The 20,110-nt window shown below is 40.3% G+C and overlaps 1 protein-coding gene across 1 annotated transcript in view; it reads right to left on the minus strand.

The window, feature by feature from the left end:
- The window catches only part of BOD1L1 (biorientation of chromosomes in cell division 1 like 1), a 35,521-nt gene extending 18,326 nt beyond the window's left edge, over positions 1-17,195 (minus strand). Inside the window, exons 1-11 of the mRNA XM_021554410.3 lie at positions 17,001-17,195; positions 16,504-16,628; positions 15,102-15,292; positions 13,393-13,989; positions 12,779-12,925; positions 11,329-11,498; positions 10,355-10,478; positions 9,865-10,009; positions 9,131-9,206; positions 2,285-8,399; positions 142-203 (exon numbers count right to left, since the gene is read on the minus strand). Of these exons, the coding sequence (XP_021410085.2) occupies positions 142-203; positions 2,285-8,399; positions 9,131-9,206; positions 9,865-10,009; positions 10,355-10,478; positions 11,329-11,498; positions 12,779-12,925; positions 13,393-13,989; positions 15,102-15,292; positions 16,504-16,628; positions 17,001-17,195 (7,947 nt within the window). The remainder of the gene's footprint in view (positions 1-141; positions 204-2,284; positions 8,400-9,130; positions 9,207-9,864; positions 10,010-10,354; positions 10,479-11,328; positions 11,499-12,778; positions 12,926-13,392; positions 13,990-15,101; positions 15,293-16,503; positions 16,629-17,000) is intronic.
- Between the last annotated feature and the right edge of the window lie 2,915 nt (positions 17,196-20,110).

The following is a 20,110-nucleotide window of genomic DNA, read 5'->3' on the forward strand; positions in this document are numbered from 1 at the left end:
CTCTTTCCAAGTTCTCCAGTTTAAATTTTTAAATCTCCATTTTTGCTGCACAAAAATCAAAACATACAGGAAGAAACCCTAGCAAGATGTATGAATAAGCAAGAAACAGTGTAGTAAAAATTTTCACAATAATATAAATACCTTGTCAGTTCTCAAGGTACTTTCTAGTTCTTCTGTCAACTTTGGTAAGGCTGCATTATTACCTAATGAAATACAAATATGTTAAAATTATCAGAATACATTATTTACAGCATTTATCTCATACTACAGTAGAATTTTACTTCCGAGTACCTCATGAATATGGCACATAAATTTAAACCCTTCCTGTGAACAACAGAAACAACAGCCAGTCTGTTTACAGCAAACCAGCTCAATAAAACCCAAACCTGGCATCTGCAAGAACACAAGTATTGCTATGTTTTCCTTAAATACAAAAGGCTTGGAAAATATGGGATATCAGGATTTAACACAGCTTACTTATGAATTCTGACTTTGGCTTTTTTTCTTGCTTATTTATGTATTCTAACTTTGGTCTTTTCTTCTCGCTTTTCCTTCAAAAAGAAACCATTAACAAAATTTTTTAGATCAAATTCCAAACAGCAAACTACCTCTGTATTAATAAATGCAGAACTAAGAGTTAATATTAAGAATATATTTTGCTTTAAGTGACAATTAGGTTTAAATCTGTCAGCTCTAGAACCATAATCAACTGAAAACGTTCAATTTCTACAGAGACTGAAAACTCAGTAGTTCTTGTTAGCATCAAAACAGTTTCATAAAATCATAACACCCCTTCCCATTTCATTCACTAGGAGAACAACTGTATGCTTGTAATATCTTAAGAACAAGCCATGGCAACAGCATAAGTCACATGAGTTTTACAGCGTTTTCAGAAACCTATTTCAGAACCCTGTTTAGAAAGCTTTTCCTAAACAAAAAGAAATACTTACAACATGATAATTCACCAATGATGCATGCAAAGTGATTACATGATGGTTGCAGTTCACAGAAAAAGTACCATTACCATTTATAAAACCTACATCAATGGACAAGGATTGAAGCAAGCACTGAGACAGGAATACTTTACTGTGCAGTATTTTACACTTTCATGGCTCATTTGCTTCTTGTATAAACAGCAAATAACATTTTCCAAGCTTACAAAACCAGCACCTTTCCTAGAAAAATTCCTAAAATCCCAGAATCTGCAGAGACAGCTTTCTCAACGCAAATGTCAATAAAACTAGTGAATAAAGCCAGCCTTTAAGAAACTGGGCCTAAATCCACATTATATATTTTTTTTAATTCTAGCACAGATAGACATAAGATTTAAAAAACAGTACTTGATCAGCATCGTTTCACTTCGTGTGACATAAATAGATTTTTCTACAGTTTAATTTCCACAAAATTTATAATGAAGTCACAACCTTGATTTCATTGCAGCATCTACACAATTCATTAATGTTCAATAAACCTGGTGCTTCAGCTACTTCAGAGGGTCAAAGAAATGCAAGGTCAAAAGTAGTAGGATGTTCATTACACTGTATTTTAGGAACCAGCAACCATGCAGATTCACTTCAAATGTCAGCATAGAAAAATAGATCTGGATATAGAGTATGATATCCTTAATACCATATACTATCATTTTCTATTTAAAATAGACATCTACTGCTCACTTAAAATACCTATTTAGGATAACTGGCCGATTCCTTTGTAACACGAAGCAGAACCATTTCAAGTGTATTCATATAAGACAAAATTAAGTGTAATATATTGAATCTGAACATGACCACTAAATAATAGCCCAGAGAAAATCTGCAGTCGTGATTAAGAATGGCCAATCTTAACCTTCAAAATTATGAACCTATCTTTCTAAAATGATGAACAGATGCCAAAATGAAATGCATCCTCTTTCCTAAAAAAAATTTTGAATTTTGCAACACATTAATAACAAAACCCATGTGTACTTCCACAATAATTACCCCTTGCAAATAACTTTAGATATTGGCTGACAACTTTAAGTCAATGTATTTTAGTAATTTCTTGCACTGAAATATTTGTTTTCCAACACAACTCAGGTAATTGTGCTCAGTTGGTCTTGTTCACCCAGAATCACATGCTTATTTGTCACCAATTCTTAAGTGTATTAATAACCATTTTGCAACTAACAAAGAAGTGAGGTATATCTAAACAGTACAAGTTATTCCTAACTATAATGGTAAAAAGCATCCGTTTATGACAACTTATGAACTGAAGAATTAAAAAAAAAAAAAAAAGAAATCCTCACCTGAATTAAAGGTTGCATTATTTTTCTGAAAAGTAACTTCAATGCCAGTATCACCTGTTTTGACCAAGTTGGTTTTCTCATCACTGTCATATAGCTTTTCTACATGCAATGAAGTGAGGTCCCTTTTTTTCCCTAGTTCTGCTTCTATTGTTACTTCACCATGGTTGGTGTTTACAGTCACTTCATTTGCAGAAACTAAGGAAAGAGCCTGTGTCTTAGGCAGGGGAGTCCTTATTTCAGATAAGTCACTTTCTAGAAGTACGTTCGAATTTAATTTATAGTTTACATCCTTTACAGCTTCACTCTCTTTCTCTGCTTCTGAAATTGTACTGGAGAGCTCCGATGTAATGCTCCCACACAAAACATCTTCCTCTTGCTCATTGTCCTCACCTGCCTCTGGGGAAGGACTGTCAGCAGTCTCTGTACTAATCTCCACACAAAGGGCCTCATCTACACTCATGAGGTTCACTGCATTTTCATCTGTTTCTGTGATTTCACTGTCTACTGTGGCCTGAGATGCTGCCAATTCTATCCTCACCCCACTCTCATGTGTCTCGTTCTCTCTACCAACAAGCAAAGAATTCCCGCTTTTTTCTGGGCCTGTAGTTGAAAGAATGCATTCAATCTGGTTAGCAGTATTAAAAATTTCTTCACTTTTGTCTTTTACTTCTGTAGTCTCAGTAGCAAGTTGACTTTCTTCTATGACTGTGAAGGTGAAGAGACTATCACATTCTTCCATTGTGCTCAGAGTGATCACTGCCCCCTCCTCCTTATCTTCTATATTTGAAGCAGTGTGTTTATCTTCACTGTCCGTTGCAACTTGTAGAACAGGAGCTCCACATTCTCCCACAAAAATCACAGAACCTTTGCTCTTCCCATCTGCATTGAAAGCAGTTAGGCCAAATTGTTCATCTACAGTTGCAGTGGGCTCCACCACCCTACATTCCTCTGATGCATTTGGAGAGAGAATGGCACCTTCATCTCCTGCTACGATGAGCTGACTTTCAGCTTGTGGTGCTGCACTGATCAGGACTATCTCACATTCTTCTGTCATGCTTGTAGTGATCATAGCAGCTTCACATCTTCCTTCCGTTTCTGAAGCAGTGAGACTGTTTTCATCTTGCACCGCTACACTAGACATAGGAGATTCAAAACATTCTGCTGTACTTGTAGAGATCATTAGTGTTTCATTCTTTGACTCCGTGTCTGAGATATGCTGAATCACCTCTTCCGTGACTTCACTTGACATTAGGATTACTTGTTCTTCCACAACACTTGTAGAAATCATAGCACACTCATCCTTTTCTTCCTTCCCACTAGCAGTTGGGTGACTTCCATCATCACCATTATCATCTCCTCCTGTGCTGGATTCACTAGGCATGGGAACCTCATATAACTCCATATCTACAGAAACCATAGTATTCTCACTCATTTCTTCTGTTTTCACAGAGGGGAGCTGACCATCATATTCAATAGCTGCACTTGACATCGGAGCCTCAAATTCCTCCACAATACTGGTGGAAATCATAGTGCACTCATCTTTCTCCTGCTTACTGCTGTAAGTATTCACACACTCTTTAAACTCTGTAGCTGTGCTGGGCATAGGAACTGTGTCTTCAGTGTCTATTAAGATCATAGAGTTTTCCCCACTTTCATTTACTCTTTCAACAGCAAGAGGACCTTCTTCAGCATCTGTGGCTGAATGTAAAGGAGCATCTTCCACTGTGCTGGTAGAGATGACATCACCTTTTACCTTTACTTCTCTATCAGCAGGAGTATGAGAAGTATCATCCTTCTTTGGAACTGCACTACTTATAGAGGCATCAAGTCCTCTGCTGTCAAAGAAATTCATGGCTTTCTCATGTTTGTCTTCAGCACTGAACTGTGTCTTATCTTGCACTGCCATAGCACTAGTCATGGGAGCCTCACATTCCTCAGCATCTGAGGGAAGCAAGGTACCTTCACACTTTCCTGTCTGTGCAGCTAGGGCACCCTCATCTGCAGCACTTGCACTGGTCACGCTGCTTTCAACAATGCCTTTATCATTTCTGCAGTCTGTGTCACAATTAGCTTCTTTCTCTGCACTTGTCATGCTGTTGACAGTAAGCTTATTTATATCTGTGCCAGCCACTCCTGACTCAGCTTCCATTTGTTCAGCAACTATGCAGATAATGGAACTTTCACCTTCTTCTGCACCTATACAAATTAGTGCACTTTCGCTTTCCACTCCTGTACAAGTAGAAGCATGCTCATTTTCTTCATTTCCTCTTCCTGTACTGGACACAATATCCTCACCTTCTTCATCCTCTTCTTTTGAGCCTGTACTAGTTACAAAACCTTCATCATCACACAGACCTACACTCACTGTAGTGATACTGGCTTCTTCCTTTGCCCTTGTACTGTCCATTAGACTTTCACATTTTTCAGTTTCTAAACAAACTACAAATCCCTCGTTGCTGTCTTCTAGCCCTGTGCAGACTGCTGAAATTTCAGCATCATCTTCTGGGGTTATGCCTGTGCTGGTCACTGCACTTTCACCATTTACAGTGTCCTCAGATTTGTCACCACTAGTTCCAGCTGTAGCACTGTTGTTTGTGACCACTGCAACACATGCACCAGTTACAGTGTTTTCTCCTTGGGTATCTGTATCAGTCACAGAGCAGATGATGAAGTTATGACCTCTTTCTTCTGCACCTGTGCAAGTCACAGTACCTTCATGTTCTTTTACTTGGCCAGCTGTCACACTGCCCCTAAATTCACCTGAATTATCAACACTGGTTGACCCTTCACCTGTTTCTGTTCCTGCACTAGTTACAGCTCCATCGCTCTCCATTTCACCTAAGCAGGACACAGAACTTTCAAATTTGCCTGTATCTACACAAGTTGAGGTATTTTGCTTTTCTTCAGAGCCTGCACTAGTCACAGCATCATCTTTTTCTTCTGTCCCAGCACTATTCACACTGTCTTCAATTTCTACTCCACTTGGGTTCACTGAATCCTTACCACTTTCTTCTGCATCAACCATGGTACTGTCACCATTTTCTTCTCCTTCTGTACTTGTTAGGAAGCTTTCACTTTCTGCTAATCCTTCAGTGACAACACTGCCACCACCTTCTTCAGCTGCTGCAACAGTACAGTCACCAATATCTGCTCCTGTGACAAAACTGCAGCCCTCACTATGTTTTACCCACATGCCTGTTGTGAAACCTTCATCAGCTTCTATGCTTGTGCATATTACTGTCACCTCACTTTCTTCTGAGCAAGTGGTTGTAGCATCACTGTCCTTTCCAGAATGTGATGTACCCTCAGCTCCTTCTCCTCCTGTACTAGTTGCCATTGCAGTGCTCTCAGTGATCTTTTCTGTGCTAGTTCCTATCACACTGGCAGGAGATTTTTGTAGGCTGCTATACGACAAACTGAGTTTACTACTTCCTGCACTGGTACCTACAGCATTACTTTCATTTTTGTCTTCCATGCTAACCACATTAGTCCCTTCTTGCCCATTAGCTATAACAGAGCCTTTGAAACTTTCCTCAGGAACTCCTTCAGGCACTAAAACAGAGGAAGACTGGATCATATCATCACTGTCATGCACCTTGTTCTTTTCCACACTATCCATCATTGTGCTTCTTTCTCCCTTTGTGGAAGGATCTATATTCAAGCATTCTCTTCCTTTTCTTCTTGGTGTAAGTTCTTTTGTTCTTACATTTCCATAATCTTCAGTTATGCCAGACATCAAGTTTTCCTCTTTTCTTTTTAACTTCCTGCATTGAGAGCCTTCTGATTTTGCTGCTTCATTGTAATCTTTTCGCCTACATAACCCAGCTGTACTGTCTCCCATTGCCTGTTCATCAGGCCGGGACACCTCATTAACTTTTTCCACTCTGTTTGCCACAATGGTGTTGTCACCATCATTTTTCATGACAGAACTCGGCACTGCACGATCTTGCTCCTGTACAACCTGTGCTGTATCATTCTTCAAAAGGAAAGCATCTTCCAATAAGGAAGTTCCATCTGAATTGTGGCATTCTTTAGACGTCGTACCTAAAGAATCTGTAGAGATATCCATATCCATGGAGTTTGCATTAGCAGCATCTTCTCTTGAAGAATTAATTGCTAAAGGAACATCGTCTGAATTAGAATTTATCACAGTTCTTAAATTCTTTGGTCTTCTGCTATCTTTTGAAGCCTGATCCTTACTAGATGCATTCTTTAAGGTTCTACCACTTGTTTCATACACAATACTTGTTTTATAAGCCCCTTGTTTACTGGGACCTTGAGCCATGGAAGCTTTTTTGGACAAAGGGTCTAAGGCACCAACTTGTTTATTTGAAGTATCTTCTTGTTCAACAGTTTTTTCAGCTGCAGGCAGAAACTGTGATTCACAGGCTTCAGGATCTGCCAAGCTGTGTTTTAACTCCTTATTTGAGACAGAACGAGATCCTTTTTGTTTTACTGCACATTTGGCATCTGTGGCTTGGAGAGAGTTTTGAATGCTTTTTCCATCAATTTTAGATGCTTCCTGTGCTTTTGTTTTTTTCAAATCAAGTTCAATCAGCTCTTCCTCATGACCAGCATGCAAGTCATTATTCATGGTTGCCTTTTGAGGGGCTGGAACCTGGTTGCTTTCAGTTGTGCTAGCTGATTGTTTTTCTTCCTTAAGTAAATCTTGGTTTGATATGTTGCCTTTCCTATTTTCACAGGATACCTTCTTGCTTTGTTTTTTATCTACTGCCATTGTGACATTAGATAATCTTTCATGCCCACTCTCCATTTCTTTAGTATCTTTATCTTCCAATTTGATGTTCTCTTCCTTTTTCTTTATTTCCTTGTTGCTGTGCTTTAAGTTTCTGCTTTTATGACCTTCAGCAGAGAGCCTTCTTTCTAGTTTGGAATTACTTAAATCTTTATCACTTCTGTATTTCTCTTTTACAGCCCCTTTTTCTCCAGAATGTAATTTAACTCTGTGACTAAAGTCTTTTTGTGATCCCTGAGTTGACTGTGGGCCACTTGCAAGTTGAAACTCAGCACCACCCTCCTCCAAACCTTTATCTTCATTCCTGGATTTGTGCTGTTTATCTGAATCATTGTATTCCATGCTCTTATCTTTGTCTAGTTTCTGTCCAGTGTCTTGTTTTGTTAATTCCTGTAATTCTGTTTCAGATGCTTTGAACTGTTTACTGTGACTCTTTGACTTGGACTTTAACAAAACCTTGTCTTCTGCAAGGCTCTTAGATCTTCGTCTGTCTTTATGAACACCATCTTCAAGTTTTACATTACTATCAGAGTTAGTTGATTCTATTTCATGTTTATCTTCTGAATAGCTTTCGCTCCTTTTGTGTGATGCTGAACCAGGTTGCTTTGAGGCACTTAGGGAATCCTTCTGTGGTTTAGAATCACTCAAGGACCTTTTAGTCTTATATTCCGCTCTTGGTTTGTCTGTTGAGAGATGTCTGTCTTTTTTGTTTTCTTTCCGCAGCAATTCTTCAGCTTTTAAGGTTGATTCAGAAGGGTTTTTACCATCTTTTCCTGTTACTGATACTCTCCGTTCACTTCGGTGTTTACTTTTTCTTTCACATTTGTCATCGGAGGAAACCTTTATTTGTTGATTATGTTTCTGCCCACCATCCTCTCCTTTCAAACTTCGCTCAAATGAATGAAGGTCAGCATCTTCACCTGACTTGTGAATACCATCTCCTTTATATTTGTGCTTTAAAGGAAGTTTATCTTCTAAAGCAGTTCTTTCCTTTTCATTTTTGTCTCTGTAAGACTTGGCTTCTTTTTTGGCAGAATTTCTCATATGTTGAATTTCTGTGTCAGTATCTTTTTTGGGGTGTTTTTCATTCTTAGATATGGATTTCTGCTTCGGTGGTTCTTCGGTATTGACTTCTGCTTTATCCAGTTGTTTCTTTGCATCCCTTGTTTCGCTGTCCTGCTGAGCTCCTTCAGACTGAAGAGAAGTGGAGGTTTTTCTTTTATGTTCTTTTTCTGCTTTAGAATCACATTTGCTTTCCTCAGCTGAATGTCCCCATTCTGAAAGTCTTCTAAGTTGTTTACAGATTTCATTTTTTCCATGATTGTGCTTCAATTCTTTGGAAGAATTTTTTTCATAGGTCTACAAAAGAGATTTTTAAAAAAATATATAAATATACATTACACAATTCCCTCACTTATGTGCCTGAACAGAACTGGCAAACAAGCACAAAATCTTGAAAAAAGCCTTAGCACAATAGGGAATACACTTAACATTGTAATAAAAATTCATTTTAGCCAGGAAATGAAAATTGCCATTTTCCTTTTAGCTATATGCTATAGTGGAAAAACTGAAATCAGAACAAGTTATCCTTAAGCTGTCTGAACTTTATTATTTTTTCTTCATAAGATAATTTTTCTAGTGTTACTATAAAAGGTTTTTGAATAGACAATCACAATTTCAAGTACTCTGTAAGCTACTTTAAATAGCTATTATGCCATCTGGTAAAACAAAACTGTAACTAAAAATCTGAAACTAAACAACACACCAAAACCTAAAAAAGCTGCATCTAGATTTCTACTTGACCTTCTGCTCTTTTTAAAAACTCAGCATGCTTCACAGATTAGGGCTCAAACTGCATCTCAGGTTCTACTACAACATGCATCAGCACTGAAGCCACATTTCAGTGGCTACTGGAATTCAGAAAACATTATTACAGTGATGTCAGATCACTAATACAACTAAAGGAACAGGCAGGGAAAAACTTATGAGTGAGAACGAATGCAATTATATGCAGCTTGGTGTGGACATATGAAAGAGTACTACCAGAATTAAAAGGAAGATCGTAAGATTTATCCTTAAGGGACACCTACCTCATTTGTCTTTTGCATTTCTTTTGAATCTTCTTCAGATGGCTCATTTTTCTTTCTGCAGCTATCTTCAGCATGCCTGAAACAGGTATTTGGACAATTTAACAAAGAACAATTGGTACTAGCCTAACACTACTTCACAAACTTTCTGCTTTCAAAGCTGAACACGAGAGAGAAATGCCCACTAAAAATACAGAAACTGTGCATGATCACCAAACTTCTGACTAACCTATTCACCCAGGCTATCTTCACTTGCAAAATTATATATATCAGTTTCAAAAATACCCTGAATACCAGTGCTTTTAAGCAGTATTAGTATGACATTGGTACTGTTGTGTCCCAGTAAAATGGCTAAGAGTCCTCCTTGCCCCATATTTACCTATATGTAGACAGTTATGCACAAAGGTACGTACCTACACGAAACATCTATCTAAAGATGAAACCAACTTGACTTGCCTATTAGATGCACAAACATGTAAAAGCTCTCCATTCTCACACCTTTATTACCATTCTGTGAAAAACCACAAAGACTGCTACTGCAGTCTGAGCTGCAACATATTGAATCAGCTGTAATTTTTCTGCCAGAATTTAATGTTTATTAGTAACAATATTATGCAAATATTTTAAGAAAAAACTGTTTAAATGGATAAGCTAAGCACAAAGTTGAAAATAACCTTTCCAATCCACAAAAATTAATATTCAAAACATTAAGTGCTTTTGAGCATATACATAAATACCTTGAATCTCTTTTTCTTTTTCTGCTCAGGGCCACTTTTTTTTCCAAAAATTTCTGTTCTTTAAGCACATCCTTAATGCTGGTACCAGTTGTTTTTGACTCTAGACTTTTTGATGAAGGTTCTTCTAATTGTAAGCCACTTTTTCCTAAAATAACATACAAATGGTGAAATACATACACATCATTATATTAATGCTTCAGCTATAAACATGACAGAAAGCAGTACAAAGAGTATTCAAGTGTAGCAGAGAATAGCAGCTAGGTGTTAATTAACCTTAAGCAGTGTAATGCATATATGAAAAAGTGAAGATGAAATTTTGTATTAATACTTTGCAGTATAATTTTTTGTTACATCACTGTTGAGATGTTGGGCTATTAAAGGAAGGAAATTACTATATCCATATATGACCATTATTCAAAGCTGAATGTTTTATTTAATAGAGGGAAAGCAAGAGCAGGATGTGGGCTACTCACAGCTTTTCTTCTCATACCTTTAGCATTCTGATTTCCAGGTTTTAGGGATTTCGTCTTTTCTGCAGCCTTCTGTTTACGTTTTTCTTCAAGTCTCTCTCTGTTAATTCGTCTTCTAAGGAGTCTCTCTTCTTTTTCTTTGGCCTAGAGACACAAAACCAAAGAAAACAATTTATCATTCTTTGACTACAAATATAAGTCTAAACCCCATAGAAAACAGAACACTGTAGACTAAGGCAAACTAAAACATAAATACATGTTAGAAATAATATAAAAGTTAATATTATCCTCTTAATATTTTTGTGAAGTTAATTAGTGAGTTGCAGAATTTCCTTGCTGCTCAACACTGCAGACTGAAGCTATGCAACCTTCTCCAAGAACGTATGTTTTATCTGTATGTATATACAATAGATACATATTTGTTATAAGTATAAATATATGTATCTGGCCAACAGAGAAAATCTAAAAGAACTGCTGCTCCCTCTTCTCTGTGCTGGCACTTCTGCCACAGAACAGAGTGCACATGCTTAAATCTGTTTCCATTCTCATTGGCTGCAGACTTGCTACAAACTACTGATTTCATGGTCAGCAAGGAGTATATTTGTGAAGAGCTGAAGTAACGAAGTAGCCTGCAGTACTCAACACAAGCCTGACCTACTAAAAAACACCACTGAAGGCAGGCTGCAGGTAGATATACAATACATTTTTCATCCAAATTGTCATGGTATTTTGGCAGGAGGGGAAGGAGATAGAAAATTCTGTCATTGCTTTACTATAACCAGCAGAGCAAAGTGCTGTGCTGGAAAGCAGATCATGCCATACTAATGGAAACCTGAAGAAAAAAGAGCTGTAGAACAATGAGAAAAAAAAAAAAAATAAGGGAGAAGAAACTGAAGTCTCCTCCTTGCACAAACCATCGCCAAACCAGAAGTGGAGTTTCTGCTCTAGAAAGTTTTGGGGCCAGAACGTGAGCAGTAGCAAAACCCGCACTCACAATGGACTGACGGCGCTGTTCTACGGTTCGTTCATCGTCAGAATCACTGAAGTATTTGGAGTACAGGAAAGGCTTGCGAACATATGCGTGGCGAACAGGCTTGGCTTTCCCATCGCTCAGCTCGTTCGCATGGGGCTTCGTCTTACTTTGACTGTTTTTCTCCTCTTCATCTAAGGAAAGGTTGGTGAGTGTAGAGATATACTGATAAATTAGGACAGTGCTTTCAACAAAACTTTTAAGAAGGCAAAGCTACTCAAAATGTATCAACCATTATTTACTCTGAAACCATAAACAGTTAATAAACCTAAATCCTTTTAGTATCAAAATATCTAGATTATGAAAAAATCAAAAGTGCATTGACGTGTTTGTGTACATCATTCAGCCAAAAAATTGCATGACACAAGCCAAGTAATAAACCCGCTTACCCCCCTTGCCTCTAATCCCACTACCCCTTTACACATAGTATTTAGTAGCTAGTTATGCGTGAGAAGCCTATGTAATTTCTTCTATGTATTAAATTTTAGTTATCTCCACACCAAAAATATCAGTACAGTATTTGAGTACATAAAAACTAGTTGGATTAATGAAATACGTACACAAAACACACTGTTATTTACACACATCTAAGTATTAATCAAGTAAAAATACATAAATATATTTCAGTTTTATCAGGATTACTAGAAATAGTGCAATACTGTATAAATTATTTGTATTCACAAAACATACTTAAGGCTTGCTTTCCTTTCATAAATATTTAGTCATAACTGAACACAATCTGTCATCTTTCAAAGTAAGACCAAAGCCAGAGAATAACAAGCAATTCAGAGCTTCTAAATTATATTTTGAGAGCAGAAAAGGTAAGCTGTGAGCACACTAGAAAGAACTCATTCAGGTACTACAGCATTCTGCATTATAAAATGGAAAGTTTTATTAACTGCAGAAATCAGTCTGAAGTCTGTACTACACAGGCAGAACACAAATAGGCAACACAGTCAGTGAAATACTTGGTGTTTCTGAACTTTTAAAGCTAGATCCATTCCCGTTCTTTCTACTGTAGCCAAGCTCCTGAATCCTAAGGCTCTAAACCCAGTCTGGTCTACAACCACTACCCTGGGATCACAAAGCTCTCCAGTGTTATTCCAAGTTCATGGCAGCTGGGAGGGGAAGAAACCCCACAGAACAGTGACATTCACCATTAAGGGCTTTTGTCACCATGTAATACCGTAGCATAATAAACATTTACAGTATTTAGAGTAGACTGTATTATATGAATAAACATATTAAAAAAAGTACTCATCTTTTGCAAATGCACAAATATTATCCAGTTGACATTCAAAGCCTCTCTCATAGTAGGTACAATATTGCAAACTCTCAAATTTACAACACGGTATACTCAAGAAAAGCATTACATACTCTTTATTCTCAGTTAACAATGTAATTATTTTACCACCTGATGTGATCTCCCCCTCTTCAGTACTGTCAGAAATTACAGGCTCCTCTTCACTCTCCTCTTCAAAGGAAGAAAGGTCACTGGTATGGACAGAGCTGACTGTGATGTCACTGAGTACATCCATATCTGAATCTATTAACATATTTTCTTGCAAAGGAAAAAGTAAAAACAAAGAGCTGTAAGGCAGCATACCGAGTTTGTTAAACTTCTCCTACCAAAACATCAATTTTGTTACTGAAAACAAAACTATGTTAAGAATTAGAAATAAGAAAACAAAATCATAACACTGTAATTAAATAACCAGGCTAACTCTGGTTTATTCAAGATAAAAATCACTCTGAGGTAGAACTATGAACTTTAAATGAGGATTGAAACTGTCGAGAGAACTTGCCAGATTAAGATGACCAATCACACACCTGAGAAATCAAAGGTCATCTGACTCCTAATTCAGGTACCTCAGTTAAGAGAGATGGAGGAAATCCAACTGTCATTAGCAGACCAGTTTGCCAGAACTAGCAGAAAACTTACATTCCAAATATACTGATTCAATTGCTGAATTAACTTAAAAACCTCACTCATCTATATTTTCAGGAAGAGCATTGCCCACACCATACCTTCTTTAGTGCTTTCAGCTGTTTTATGTTTATTGCTATTTTTTTCTGGAACTAAGTGTTTCACTGGTTCTGACTCTTTTGCTTGCTTTTCTTCTTTTGACTTTGTAGTATCATCACTTTTCTTTGAATGATCAGATTTCTTGTCAAGTTTTTCCTTCTTTTCTTTCCTTCTTTCACTGCTCTCTGGTTTCTTGTCAAATTTATCCAATAATTTACTCTTTACATCTTCACTTTCCTGTGGAATATCTTTACTTGTAAACGTATTAGTATCCTTTGCTGAATGTTTTATTTCTTCATTTTGGCAGGGAAGCTCATTTAAATCTTCACACTTTGAAAGTGTTTCAGCCCCTTCTCCAGAAAGGTCACAAACTGCCTTTTCTTTGTCTGGCAAGTCCTCTGCATTTCTTTCTTTATCAGTGCTACCATCCACACTCTGCTGAGATGAGAGTTTTTTTGCAACTTTGTCATTGTTCTTGGGATTTGAGGTCTCTGTTGAAGCCCTGGAAGCACTAGCTTCTTGATTAAGAGAAGTTATTGTTTCCAAAATGGACATTGCATCACTAGCTACATTAGCACTTGGAGTTGCAGCAGAGACACCTTGAATAGTAAGAAAGAACAGAGTTTTACTTCACCCTAGTTTCCATAATTCTGTTCTGATAGAAGGTTAAATATATGAGAAAGAATAAGCACTCTACAAAATACACATACGTAACTAAAAAATTTGACTAATTTTGCCTAGAAAGATTTTGGCTAAAAAAAAAAAAAAAAAAAAAAACGAACAAAAATATCCACGATGTGTTTGGGCAGGAAGCACTGTACAATTACCAGAGATCCATTTTGCACTGTGACACACCACTGTTCCCGAGCTCTGCCTACAGAAAGTGAGGAATGTCAATGGGAGTGACATCTGAACACAGCCCTTGTTCAACTTTACCAACATCCTAATTCAGATGACAACGTATATAATACATATTCTTTGTATATATATGTATATACACTGCAAGAGAAAGTTGATAGCTCACACCTCTAATATCTCCATAAATGTCATAGAAAATCAACTCAGCGTACTGACTATATAACAAGACTATCAGAAATACCTTATCACTTATCATTTTAGAACAAGCTTTGAAGACGAAGCATTAGGCAGAGTAGCACTGAGAACTGCAGCTGGCTTGTTAACCCATTTTAAAGGAAGTGGGCCCCACAGGATAAAGGCTTGGATTTAAATAAAGGTTACAAAGAGATGGATGGCTGTGAAGTCTCTTAGAACAGGAAAGAATGGACAATTACCTGCAGGAGTGTTTAGGAGTTGATACAGGTAATATTAGGACCTTAGCCATCCAAATTTTATGACACACAGCAACTGCACAGGGAACTGTCTCTTAAATAAAAAGCTGCATCATTGTTCTCTTACACATCTATGTCTTATCTGATCCTATAATACTGAGACCAGCTTTTCTCCCCACAATAAGCTGATCCCTCATAATCTCACCAGAAGTGAGTGAGTGACATGGTCACAGCGTGACATCTCTTTTGCCTTCTACATTTAAACATAGAGTAAGAGACAAGTGTTCTGGCATGCTGCTTGGAGCTCAGCTTGCTAATACTGATACTAACAGCATTATGGTAGCACAAAACCTAGTAAATGATTCTGCTCTCTTAAACACCATTCTTTTGTTAATATACTACTCAGAGAAATGGTAGAATACCTTGTACTGTAACTGATGCATCTGCTTTCTCCTCACTTGGAGATGTACTGGGGCCTGCCTCCTCTTTGTGATTCAATGTGGCTAAAAATTCATGGACAGCTTTTTCCACCTGAGGTCTGAATGTGTGGTTGATCTTTGGGTCCACAACCTGAGAAATAATTCTGTCAATTCCCGATTCCAACATTCCAGACCTGGAACAAAGTTACATAAATTAGTATGAAAAAATAGTTTTTAAGATCATTTAGATGTGCTCCAATGAAGCACCAATGTTTCCTGGGCATTTCCACAGCTATGCACTTAGCCTGTGCCTTACCCATAAGAAAAAATGTGCTAGAGAAACAAAACAATCCAAGCACATGGAATTAATACAAGCAGCCTGTTGTTACATCATTAGTGGTTACAAGTGTGATCAAACTGCAAAAACAGTATTTCTGGAAAAAATTTAGAAGAAACTTTGTATTAGGAATTACCATAGCAAAAAAGAGATGAATTACAGATGGTATGAGGCATAAATAACTACTAAACCACTCATCACTACCCTAAGTTACTTTCTGCCCAGTATTATGTGGCAGGTTCTGCAGCTTTATAGAACACATTTAGCCTTCAGTAAAATAAAAAAGAAAATCCACAGCTATAAAGCTTATCTTTTTAGACCCCTGTAGTCTTTTGTGGGACATATGACAACTCTTGTTGTCATTGCTTTTTTAACAAGAAAGAATAGTTGCTTCCTTCCCTACAAACCAAGCAGTCCTCAGTACAAGTTATCAATGGTACCACCACAGTACAGCTGATTAAGTTTGTCCCCAAATCCGAGGTTTGACCCAATTTAATGGCCAAACTCATGGTACTTTGAAGAAATTTCCTAATGTTTCTTTGAAAAGAAAGTCTGAAGGAACCTTCATGAAATAATGTCATATCAGGTTAAAGCGTCTGACAAAATTTTAACAATAACACCAGTTCTTAAAACCTCTTCTCTGTCCAGCTGTATTTAAATACATTTTTCTATTTTGTGACTTCAGCTTGATGCTCTGCAGAGTTTAGTCTGTGGAACGTTTCCCCTTAGCTCCAAAAATGATTATTGCAATTTTATTAACACCTCCCTTAAAAGAAAAAGCAAAGATAGCATTTAGCTAGGGAGTTACATCTCAAGTCAAAATCGAGTTTTCCACCCCTGCATAAACTTGGATCAGATCAAAGAACATCTGCAGTCTAATTCTGGCTAATACTGAGGGCAAGTTACTACCCCCAGTAGTATTCCATTTTCAACACTGAGAGGGGAAAACAACCCAACTTCTTCAAACATTTCTCTTAAGAAAGCAACCCACTTTACACAGACCCAGACCCTTTGTGACCTATCACAGTACACAAGCATATTCAGAGCAGCTCCAGAGCTGTCACTTACTTGAGAACCTGCTGCCTAATGTTATTTCTCAGCTGGTTCTTGTTGAGATGAGGACTCCAAGTATGAGTTGCCAAATGGTTGGAAACAAAGTTGTCAACGCGCTGTCTCAAATTCTGGTAGGCAGGCTAGAAAGCAACAGCAGAGAGGTTGGACGGGAAGGATCACGTACGTGGCTGGTTATCCTCCGGGAGGCCAGGCTGGTACAGCAAGGAGCCCCGTCGGAAGCCCCGGTGCTCCGCAGGCGCAGCCGCTGCCCTGCGGCAGCGCGTTAAGCACTGCCCCGCCGGGCCCTGCGCGAACCGGGCGTGTGTGACCGTGCGTGCACGGCCGGCCGGCCGCGCTCCCGCCGAACGCGGGCTCCGGCTTCGCTCCCCGGCCGCGAGCGGAGCCGGCCCCGCGGCCGCTCCGCACCGCCCGGCGCACCGCCCCGGGCCGGGCCCGTCCCGACCGCCCGAAGCCCGGGGAGCCCCCGAGCCTCCGCTCCCGCCCGCCCGCACCTTGGTGTCCACGTCGGCCAAGCAGTCGCGGCGGAACTGGTCGAAGAGCCCCTGGCTCTTGAGGTGGTTAACGATCATGGAGACCAGCTCGGGCTCGGCCGCGCCGCCCCCCGCGCCGGCCCCGGCCCCCGGCAGCGGCGGCGGCTGCTGAGGGGGCGGCGGCGGGGGCGGCGGGGGCTGCGGGTTGGTGGCCATGGGGGCGGCGGGGCGGCGGCTGCTGCCGGCGGTGCCGGCCGGGCCCCGGGACGGGGCTGCTCAGCGAGCAGCGGCGGCGCTGGCCCCGGAAGCGGAAGGGGACGGCGGGAGGAAGCGGCGAAGGGGGCAGGCGGAGGCGCCGCCGCCGAGAGCGGCGCCATCGGCGCGGGACGAGCACTGGCGCGGCCGCGCGCAGCCGCCGCGGGCCCTGCACAGGGGCGGAGGGGGCGGAGCCGCTCGCGGCCCCCGGGCCGGCGCGACCCCGATCCGCCGGGCCGAGGAGGCAGAGGAGAGCAGCGGCCGCGGCGCCGCTCGGCCTCCGCCCGCCGCGCACACGGCTCCCCGCGCGGCGCGGCCGCCGCCGGGCGCTGCGGGCACCGCGGGCGCGCCCCTGTCCCCGCCGCCCCGCGCCGCTGCTGCGCTCCCGGCGGCGCCGCGCGGCCCCGCCCTGCGGCCCGCCCCTTCCTGCGCCCGCCGCCATCGCGGTGCGGCGGCGCGCGCGCTTCCTCCCTCAGGGGCGGGGCGGCGCCGCGGGGTCACCGCCGGCGGAAGCGGATGGGGCCGCGATCCGCGATCCGATCGGTCGGGATCGCGATCGGAGTCGCGGTCGCGTCGCTCGGGACGTCTCGGGGCTGCTCCTGGCTGATAACGGGCGCTGCCTCCGCTCCCGCCCCGTGCGGCCTCCGGGGCCGCTGTCGCCGCGCCCCTGGAGGAAGCGGCTGGAAGATGATACTTAAAATACTCGAATTCAAGCTTGCCACCTTTACCTATCAGTGCATTCTCATGCGTTCGTGTAAAAGAAACGTCTTCAACACATTTCTTGTTTCCTGGTTGCCTTCTTGGCCCTTGTTTTTCATGTACAGTCACAACTGTCCAATGTGCTGAGGCAAGGAAGATTCAGATTAGATATTAGAAAACATATTTTTCACTGTTTGGGTGGTCAGGCATTGCAGTGGGTTGCCCAGCAAAGTGATGGAGCCACTGTCCCTGGAATTGTTTGAGGCATCTGGACCTGGTTCTGTGTGATACAATTTAACCTGTAGCCTCTGCTATATATGTTTACAAACTGGTTATGACTAAAATTGCTTTTGCATTTGCTTTTAAGACACTCTTAAGTTTTTGACATATTTTTAATACAAGAAGTCTCAGCAAGTTTCCTAATGTCTTCTAAATAACGTAGACAGCAGATGTAGTTACAGATGCAGTTGCTAAACCTCAAGCAATATTTGAATTGCTGAGGAAATACTAAGATATGAGACAGACAGAAATGAGATGTATATTATATTGTGGGAACAAATTGTTACATGGCTGCAGGCTGGAGAAGTACATGAAAGTACAAGTCACAAATATCAGGGAAGGTGCTTGTGGCTTAGAATGCCTGCTCTGTGGGCTACTGGGGACTGGGAAGGTATTTTTTTCTGTTTCTAGCTCTAGGCTTTTTGTTCCTGAATATGAGAACGGCTCTAAGGCTGAGTAGACCCATTTCGGCCATTGCTGTCACGTCAGCAAGCTGCTCAACTTGTGATTTCAAATTAACATATTTTTATCTCAGATTTTGTCTCATTTTTGTCTAACTAGGGGCACAAGTGTCATAGGAATAAAATACTGTGATGAATTTGGAAATACTTTTACTTGTAGTAGCATAAGTAAACATAAAGCACTGGCAATAGCTCACTTTTACTTTTTTAGACAATGTTGCAGAAATCTTATTTTATGCATGGCTACCACAGGCATCAAATTCAGAGTGGCCAACTGATTCTATGAGTGTTCATAGACTTAAACTCTGTTGAGGTCAGTTCATACCATAATTGTTAAAAATGATGACTGAACTTGGCAGGTTTGTTGCTATTTTCTCGTTTTTGTTTGTCAGTGAAACACTTTGTGTAGTTTTTTCCTCAAAAACTTTGTTCATGTTGTGTATGCTGATAATGAATCTAAATTTATGAAGTATGTGAAATCCAGGTGACAGCTGGATTAAGAAAGTAAAAAAAGAAGGTAAAAGTCCTTCACTTTGCATGGATTAATCTGAACAATTTTGGTAGTGATAGGAGATGCCCTTCTTCTGTGATGAATTCTGTTGCAAAATTCTGTGCTGTGCAAAGATAAAGTACTGCTGTTGGTACTGAGCATACAAAGGTGCTGTTCCTCTTTAACCACTGCAGTCTTTTACAGACAGAGGTACACAGAAAGGGGAGCTCTTTAGTAACATTTTGAGTTTTGTACTAAAAATAAAGACTTTTCAACAGGAATAACTTAAATGCCTGAGCAGATTCTTGGATAGTAGAAGCTCTAAAGCTGCCCAACACCAACAAGAGATCTGTCCTGGATGAATTGCTCACTTCTTCCTCTGCATATGTGGTAACATGTCTGTGGCTTGCACCATCTGTGTTACCATCCATTCTCTGAGGTTTATTATCTTTTATTGTGTGGCTTATTGGTATGTTGTTTATTATGGCACAATAAACCCTAGAACTGGATGGTGAATTGATTTGTTGTATGAATGTGCATTGCCTGATGCATATTTAATTTTTGTTTCTCCCTGTGCATAAACAGTATACTTTTATGATTATCTCTAGGTAGAGAAAGCCTCAGATTTTCTGGTCCTTGCTATTGCAGGATTTTTCTAAAAAAAAAGGCAAAATTATGCCTAGGAGCAGCACTAGTAATCATAATCTAGTCCGCTGTATTTTGGAGCAGCAGAGAAACGGTGCCAGCATTGCTGAGATTTTATGCTTCATCAATAACAGCATATGTGGCTTCAGCTAAGCTGCAGCGTGAAATGCTGTAGTTGCAGGACTGAAATGTAGCCAAGGCACGGACTATACCTTCAGCTGTGATGTGACTGGAATGGTGTCCATATCCTTACATGGGAATAGTTGCAGTAGATAAAATGTTATTGGACTGCCATAAATGGA

The sequence above is a fragment of the Lonchura striata genome, chromosome 4 (assembly GCF_046129695.1).
Source record: "Lonchura striata isolate bLonStr1 chromosome 4, bLonStr1.mat, whole genome shotgun sequence".
NCBI lineage: Eukaryota > Metazoa > Chordata > Aves > Passeriformes > Estrildidae > Lonchura > Lonchura striata.